This window comes from Oryctolagus cuniculus, chromosome 7, assembly GCF_051225735.1.
Source record: "Oryctolagus cuniculus isolate XC-2025 breed Fujian yellow rabbit chromosome 7, ASM5122573v1, whole genome shotgun sequence".
NCBI lineage: Eukaryota > Metazoa > Chordata > Mammalia > Lagomorpha > Leporidae > Oryctolagus > Oryctolagus cuniculus.
The window spans coordinates 39,567,457-39,576,511 of NC_142873.1; the positions used below are offsets into that span (position 1 = coordinate 39,567,457).

Genomic DNA, 9,055 nt, shown 5'->3' on the forward strand with positions numbered 1-9,055 from the left:
TAGGAAGGTTGGCAGGGCAGTAGGGTGCTGCTAAGGGATGCACACTGTGGAGGCCAGTAGCTCTCTGGACAGGACCATATTCTGTCTGAAGAGTGACCAGAAGTGAAGGCTGCAGAAAGTGTCACAGTGGAGTGGCAGGAGGGTAAGAAATGAATCTAGGGGAGGAGAATTGAGTCTGGAGGAATGAGGAATGACCACAGATGGAGCGAACCCAATTCAAACCAATTTGGCAAGGTGGAGGAGCAAAGTGCTACATACAAGGAGAAAAGGAGAATAAGAGGGGGTAAAGACAGAGACAAGGTACAGGGATTGGAGGTAAGAGAAGGGAGGAGGGAAGATAATAAAGAGGAAGGGAAGAAGAAGAAAAGGAAGTCATGGCCCTGCCCTGTTCTGGTCTGGCATGAAGAGGTATTGACAATCCAGGAGACTTCGTGTTCCTTATCTGGGGAACAGAGGGAGGAAAGTGGACTGATGGGGCCTGCAGCTCCAGGTCTGACCCTGTTCCTCTGTCTCACAGGCTGGCTGAACATCCAAGCCTTGCCAAACCCTGTGTTGGAAGGAGAGTCCCTGACTCTGCGATGCCAGGGGTGGAACAATATGGAACTGTCCCAGGTGAATTTCTACAAAGATGGAGCACGCCTCCATTTATCAAATGGCAAGAACATTCTGTCCATACAGACAGCAACACTGAAAAGCAGTGGCCAGTACAGCTGTTCTGGGAGTGTGACATATTTGCCACACATAGGCCGAGAAACCTCAGGGACTACCACAGTTCAGGTCCAAGGTGAGTCAGTCACTAAGAAGGTTGGCAGGGCAGTAGGGTGCTGCTAAGGAATGTACACTGTGGAGGCCAGTAGCTCTCTGGACAGGACCATAATCTCTGTCTGCACCAATGTTGGGTCAACACACAGGGTCCTGAGGTTTCCCAAGATGTTGTCCAAATGTCAGCTCCCCCCAACCAGGGGGCTCATGGAGAAGGAGAGGGGAGATGGCTGGAGGGGAAGGGGTTGGGAAGAGGCCTTGACCAGCTCAGCCAATTGCCCTTCTGTTCTGCAGACCAGATAACAACTAAAGCCCCTCTGGTTCTGAGGGGCTTGCTAAGGGAGGCATTTCAAAGCTCATGGGTGAGGACAAGGTCCTGTCTGGGTCAGGGGCTGCAGCCTGGGATGTGTTGAAGCTTGGTCCTCAGACCCCTGGAGCTTCATTGTCCAGGACATCCTTCCTAGATCCTGGGCCCGTATCTCCCCAGAGCTGTTCTCACCTCCTGTGCTGAACGCCATCCCCTCTCCCAAGCTCTGTGAGGGAAGCCCATTGACTCTGAGATGCCAGACGAGGCTGCACCCCAAGAGGCCGGCCTTGAGGCTCCTCTTCTCCTTCTACAAGGATGGCCACACCGTGCAGGGCAGGGGCCAGCACCCAGAACTCCACATCCTGGCCATGGAGGAAGGAGACTCTGGGCTTTACTGGTGTGAGGCAGCCCCTGAGGGTGGCAGGGTCCAGAAACGGAGCCCCCAGCTGGAGATCATGGTGCAAGGTGAGTGGGCGAGTGAGGGGAGACACTCCCTGGGGATCTGGGCACCAGGCAATGGGACCCCCTAGGAATGGGGGGCAAAGTTTCTGGGGGAGGAGGGAGCCTGAGTCCCTGGTGGCCAGGCTGACCCTCCCACCCGTGTGTCTTCCCAGCTCCTGTGTCCCATCCTCTGCTCACTCTGCCACACAGGATCATTAGCCCTGCCGTGGGGGACCTGGTGGAGCTCTTCTGTGAGGTCCAGAGAAGCTCCGCTCCAATCCTGTACTCCTTCTACCTTGATAGAAGCTCCTGGGGAACCATTCAGCTCCTCATGGTGCAGCTGCCTCCCTCCTCGTCCCAGTGAAGTCAGAGCAGGACACTGGGAACTACTCCTGCGAGGCTGAAAACAGTGTTTCCAGAGAGAGGAGTGAGCCCAGGAAGATCTCCCTGAAGGGTGCACCTTGTCTCCAGTTGGGCCAGGAGCCAAGGGGACTGGGATAAGAGCTCATCTTCTTGGTACCCTCACCAGCCTGCTGAGTGTGGGGAGCATGAAAGAGGTAGACATGTAGAGGAAGAGGAATCTCAAGCCTCAGGTGAATAAGAAAGGGCAACAGAGCCCAAGCAATAAGATACGCTTCCTTTATAACCACAAAAGTTCTAGATCCTCCCAGACAACCAGTTTCCTGAGATCTTGCTTAACTCTGAGCCATCAAGACACCTGAGACATAAGCAGTTTCTCTCCTGAGGCTAGGCTGAGGGGCCTAGGGAATGTAAGTAGAGGCAGGGAGACAGTGACCTGCACAGGACATGGGCAGAGAGGCAGAAGTTATTGGAATCCTCGTGCAGGTGGGCTTGGGAGACCTCAGCCTTTCCTCAGAGCTGGCTACAGTTCCTGCTCTTTGTTGCTGGGTGCACCATTGACACAGGGCTGTGTGCCTTTCTCCAGAGGGGACTCCATGGCCTCACGAATGGGATATTTCAGGAACTGCAGATGTCCTCTGTCCCAGGACTCCTCAGAGTGCCAGGGAAGGGATGACATCTGTTCTGCCCAGGTGCTGCCTGAAAACTCGTGAGAGTAGCTTTGAGCCTCTGGAGCCTTGACTCAGCGTCCTTCCCAACCAGACTTTCCAAACCACAGCACTCCCACCGTCTACCGCACAGGTGCCCGTCCTAAGCCTCTATGCCTGGAACGCTCTCTCCCAATAAAGTGAGAGGACAGAGTGGTCCTGAGTCAGCCTCCATCTGCATCTGCATCTGTATCTCAGAGCCCTCCACAATCTCTGAGGGCAGCGCGAGATCACTCCTCCCTTTGCTGCTCTCATCCCAGCTCCCCTCCTCCAACCCTGGGTACCACGAGCAATACAACCAACTCCAGTACAACCAGCTCACAGAGGGGCTGCACAGCCATGGGAATGTAGAGCCTCACAGTCTCGATTTCTCCTCCAGGGGCCTTGCTCCCCAGCAGCATAAGCCAATGAAAGGCAGTGGTCAGGTCAGTCTGGTCATACCTGCACTGATTTTATTTGGCTGGGTCATTTGTTCCTTCCTTTTCACCTTGTTTAAAGATGGACTTTACATTCTGTGTGGTGAAGAATTAACCATTGCCAAGGAGAGGTCTAGCCTTTGCCCACAGCTATTGGGAGGTGACTGGAGAGGGCTGTGGTGGGGGGCTTGAACTTGACAGATAAGAGTGTTGTTGTTTGCCCAGTGGCCTTGGCCACCAGACAGCCCGACAGTATTATTTATGATGGAGATGTGTCATCCTTTATGATGATCAGTTCTACCTCCAGAGGGACAGGACACAGAGGTATCAGGCTAGCCTTTGGAAGAGCTGGTTACTAAAGTTCAGCCATGCAGGCAGTGTGTGATCCAGCCTCAATAACAGCTTCAAGGCTTGGGTGAATTCTTTTTTATAGACACATAATCAATAATTGCACATGTTTATGGGGTACAGTGTGGCACTTTGGTACATGTATATATCATACAATGACCAAACCAGGATAACTGGCATATCCTCCACCACCTTAAACCTTCATCCTTTCCAAATCCCATCTTCCTGGTTGGCAGCCCTCTGTGTATTGCCACACAAGGATGGCAGCAGAGCAACACTGCCCAACTCCGTGGGAGAGGACAAGCTTGCTGCTTCTCTGGACTCCTAGGTGCTTCTTCCCTGGACCAACATAACCACAGTGCTTCCCAATCATAAACTGTGTATATAACAGCTTTCAGTGTGCTTTGTATTTCTAGCAAATTATTGAAATGGAAGGTAATTTTTGAAAAAGATTTATTTTATTTATTTGAAAGGCAGAGTTACAGAGAGAGAGGGAGACACAAACACACACACACATACGCACAGGTCTTCCATCCGCTGGGTCATTCCCTAAATGGCCACAATGGCCAGAACTGGGCCAAGTTGAAGCCCAGGAGCCAAGAGCTTCTTCCAGTTCCCCACATGAATGCAAAGCCCCAAGCATTTGGACCATCTTCCATTGCTTTCCAAGGAATTTTGGGCTTCCTGTAGATTGATTGATTGATTGACTGAGTTGAAAGGCAGAGTGACAGAAAGGCAGAAGCAGAAAAAGAGAGAGGTCTTCCATCTGCTGGTTCACTCCCCAAATGGCCGCAACAGCTGGAGCTGGGCTGATCCAAAGCCAGGATCCAAGAGCTTCTTCCAGGTCTCCCACATGGGTGCAGGGGCCCAATGACTTGGGCCATCTTTCATTGCTCCCCCAGGCCATAGCGGAAAGCTGGATCAGATGTGGAGCAGCTGGGACTCCAACTGGCACCCACATGGGATGCTGGCATTGCCTTACCCACTACACCACAGTGCTGGCCCCTAAATAAATCTTTAAAAAAAAGGAAACATACACACACACAAAGAGCAACAAAGGATAAAAGTCCGCACTCCATTAGAAAAGTGAGATGGGATGGGAGTGATGTGGGCACATTGCAAAAGGAGAGTCACAGAAGTGATGACAGGACTGTGCCCATGCAAGTTCTGTCTGGGAACTCTGTCAGGCAGGATGCAGTGTTCGGGGGCCTGGCAGAAGAGCCACACTGCAGATAAACATAATCGAGTGCCAACACATTGTTGGATCTTAAATCAACCGCCTGGCCTCTACACCATGCTCCCCAGGCAGCCTGCCATTGAAAACTCCCCACTTGGACTATGTACAGGGCGGAAATATCATGGCAATGCTGTTGCAATGGTCCATTGGATCTGAGCACCCTACCCAGAGGAGACTCTTTGCATCCACCCTTCTTCATTCCTTTGTCCTGCTTGGTTTTCTTCCCAGGACTTTATTACTTGATATTATATATATGTTTGTTGCATATTGCTCATAGCTATCCCAGTGATAATGTAAGCTCCATATTTTCATGTTCACCGCTGTGTTCCACACCTAGAACAGTGCCTGGCATTGAACTGAAGCTTAGTAACTATTTATGTGATTAATGGCTAACTTTATCTGTCAGTTGGCGGTGACAGCTCTGATAATGCTGAGGCAGCACCCTAGATTCTGATCAGTGCTGAGACATCGAGGAGATAGTATTTGAGCCCATACTGCAGAATCAAACCCTGAACAACGCTAAATTCATTGAGAAAACATTCATCACGTGCAGACCTGTCTGGGTGGCCAGCTGGCTTTGCTCAGGCCACGCCCCTCGATTTCCTTCATGATTGCTTTGTGAGTCTCTGGTCTCCAATGCAAATTAATAACAAGAAATAAATACAAATACATATTAGTAATGACACCACACACAAGACCTACTGAGCATTTTCTATGTGCCAGGATGTTACCAGATACCTTTCTATTATATCCCAGATTTGTTTCATCAGTAAAATCCTGCCATCAAGCTACGAGGTGTACTGGTACTATTAGTTTTTCATCACTTTAACAAGATGGCCTCTTAGTGTATGGTTAATTTTATGAGTATAAGTAAACTGAAGGGGCCAGCGCTGTGGCATGGTGGGCTAAACCTCCGCCTGTGGCGCCAGCATCCCATGTGGACACCGATTTCTATCCTGGCTGCTCCTCTTCCAATCCAGCTCTCTGTTATGGCCTGTGAAAGCAGTGGAAAATGGCCCAAGTGCTTGGGCCTTGTACCTGTGCAGGAGACCCAGCAGAAGCTCCTGGCTTTGGATCAGCTCAGCTCTGGCCGTTGCAGCTATTTGCAGAATGACCAGTGGATGAAAGATCTCTCTCTCTCTCTCTCTCTCTCTCTCTCTGTTTCTCCCTCTATCTGTCTGTAACTCTATCTCTCGAATAAATGAATAAATGTTTTAAAAAAAACATTTAAAAGCTGGAAGTAGATTTTTGTAAAAATTAAGAGTGGGAATAGAAGAGAGAGGAGTAAGGAGAGTGGGAGCATGGGTGGGTAGGAGGGAGGGTACGGTGGGAAGAATGACTATGTTCCTAAATCTGTATATATGAAATGCATTAAATTTGTATATCTTAAATAAAATTAAGGAAAAAAAAGGTGAGAATGAAAAAAAAAAAAAAACGAACAAAAACAAGACACCTGGAAAGCTGACTTTGTCAAGTTAACTTAGTCCACACTTGTGGAGATTTGAGGGCATGGTGCTGGCTCAGCTCAGCTCTGGGGAAGGCTGCCCTGACTGTGTCACACTGTAGCAGAAGAGAGGGCAGTGCAGGTGCAGGTGTGGAGCTAAGGATCACATCCCAAACAGGAAGCCAGGGAGAGCTGTGTGAGGCCAGGCTCAGGTGCTCACAACAAACCTCTTTTGAGAACTTCCTGGGGGCTGCAGGAAGACCAGCTTAACCTCTTCCTTGGGCAGGGCCCCCAGTGACCGCCCACAGGGCCCCACCTCTTATAGTTGCCACCGCTTCTCAGCACTGCCACATTAAGAACCCAGCCTCTGACCCAAGGACCTTAGGGGAACAAACCTGGATCTAACCATGGCATTAGGAGCCTTGAGTTTTGACTTCAGATTTGCTATGAAACTCTGAGGCTCTGAAGAAGTCCTTCTATCACCTGGTTTTTTCTTTGCTTTTGTTTTTAACTTATAAAATAAGAGATTGAATAAAATCAGTAGGTTCCCAGGCTGGTGCTATGGAGTAGTAGGCTAAGCCTCTGCCTGCAGTGCCTGCATCCCATATGGGCGCCAGTTTGCGTCCTGGCTGCTCCTCTTCCAATCCAGCTCTCTGCTTACAGCCTAGGAAAGCAGTGAAAGATCGCCCAAGCCCTTGAACTCTTGCACCCATGTGGGAAGAAGCTCCTGGCTCCTGGCTTTGGTCTGGCCCAGCTCTAGTTGTTGTGGCCATTTGGGGAGTGAACCAGTGGATGAAAGACCTCTCACTCTGTCTCTCACTCATCTGTCTATAACTCCACCTCTCAAATAGATCAATAAATCTTTTTTTTAAATAATTGGTATAGATTCTAAACTTTCTTTTCCTTTTAGCAATGGCATCCTCTTAAAACAAGCTGTGCTTCAGAAGCTCCGTTTGGAAAGGGATTAAAGCAGAAGGTGTCAGGTGAAGCTCCCTGGTCTTCCACCTGCCTCCCTGCAGCAGTGCCTGAGCCTGCTCTTCAGAGTTCCCAGGAGAATGGATTCAAAACCCCAGCAGCCCCTCTTCTGTTCTGCAGAGCCCAGTCCAAAAAGGAAGCAGAGTGTATTTCATGGCTGTGCCCAGGGGAAAAGAAACCTTTTGTGATTGGAGACAAAGGACATGACTGGCTGGGGAACTTCCTCTCTGTGCCAACAGAACAGAAGAGGAGACTGGGTGTGTAGTTCTCAAACTCTGGCTTACAGTGGACCACCTGGGGAACCTGAGGAGCCTGTGGATGCCTCGGTCCCATCTCTCAAACCCCTTCATCTCCCATCCCGACTCAGCGGGTTCAGAGTGGGGCCACGGGAATAAGTGCTTTTACCGTCTCCCCATTGGCTCTGATGCAGATGTGCAAAACCTACACTTGAGGGCAAGAAGAATGGGCACTCAGAGAACATGCCACCTGGAGGAGCACAGGGCGGGTCCATGTTAGACCAACTGTACTGCAGAGATGAGCTGAGGGAAGTGTGTGTGTGTGTGTGTGTGTGTGTGTGAGAGAGAGAGAGAGAGAGAGAGAGAGACCCACAATGGCATCTGTGACGCCTGAGAGACTAGCAATGAATTGTTCAGGCTGTGTGATTAGGGGGTCAGCCTAGCAAGTTACTTCTCTGTGTACATAAGGGGTTGGTCTGGTATGGAAACTGCAACTTTGACTGTACGTCCTGCAGCAATGCCCACTGACTTCACAGACCAGGGCTGATTGGTGCTAAGGTTCTCAAGTGAACCTGCCCATGTGTCTTGTGTTAGAGACTTCCTGCACATTCTCTTCAACAGTCACAGATCCTGACCAATTACCAAGGGGCCCCAGGTCTTCATAATGCCAAAGCCCATGACCTTTATGCTTCACCAGCCTTCAATAATAACCACAACTCACATTCACTGAGCCTCACACTAAGACAAGCTCTGTGCTAAGTGCTTAATAGACATTATCTCATCTGATTATTACCACTATTCTATAAAGTGAGTATTGAGCATACCATTCTCCTGACAAAGGAACCCGAACGGTTTGGGTCAGGGGCCTGCTCTCATCCACTGCCCACTTACTGCCTCCTTCCAGATCTGCAGGGTTGACCAGAAAAGTCAAGAGAGGCCTTGAACTCTTTTTTTAAAGATTTATTTATTTATTTGAAAGACAGAGTATGGCCGGCGCCACAACTCACTAGGCTAGTCTTCTGCCTGTGGCGCCGGCACTCCGGGTTCTAGTCCCAGTCGGGGCGCCAGATTCTGTCCTGGTTGCTCCTCTTCCAGTCCAGCTCTCTGCAGTGGCCCGGGAGTGCAGTGGAGGATGGCCCAAGTGCTTGGGCCCTGCACCCACATGGGAGACCAGGAGAAGCATCTGGCTCCTGGCTTCAGATCAGCGCGGTGCGCTGGCTGCAGCACGCTGGCTGCAGCACGCTGGCCACAGCGGCCACTGGGGTGGGGGGGTGAACCAAAGGAAAAGGAAGACCTTTCTCTCTGTCTCTCTCTCTCACTGTCCACTCTGCCTGTCAAAAAAAAAAGAAAAAGAAAAAGAAAAGAAAAGAAAAAAGAAAGAAAGAAAGAGGGAGAGACAGAGAGAGAAAGAGGGAGAGACAGAGAGAGAGAGAAGAGAGAGAGATCTATGATCACAATGGCCAGAGCTGAGCTGATCTGAAGCCAGGAACCAGGAGCTTCTTCAAGGTCTCCAGGTGGGTGCAGCCCAAGCACTTGGGCCATCTTCCACTGCTTTCTCAGGTGCATTAGCAGGCAGCTGGATTGGAAGTGGAGCAGCCTGGACTTGCACTGGTGCCTATAAGGGAAGACAGTGCCACAGGTTACCCACTATGCCACAGTACAGGCCTGAGGCCTTGAATTCTTTTTTCTGTTTTGTTAATTTATTAATTAAATTCTTATTTCCTAAGTACAACTTTAGGAATATAGTTATTCTTCCCACCAGATCTATCCTCCCACACTCACACTCCCACCCCTTCTCCTCCTCCCTCTCCCCTTCTCAGTC

General features: G+C 50.1%; 1 protein-coding gene across 1 annotated transcript; it reads left to right on the forward strand.

Annotated features, from left to right (window-relative positions):
• The first annotated feature begins 391 nt into the window (after positions 1-391).
• Positions 392-2,740, forward strand: LOC100345772 (Fc receptor-like protein 6). Its single transcript, XM_089301641.1, is given in 4 exon segments — positions 392-784; positions 1,250-1,534; positions 1,684-1,809; positions 1,812-2,740. Coding segments are annotated over 4 exon segments (924 nt in total). The 5' UTR covers positions 392-471; the 3' UTR covers positions 2,012-2,740.
• Positions 2,741-9,055: the final 6,315 nt, after the last annotated feature.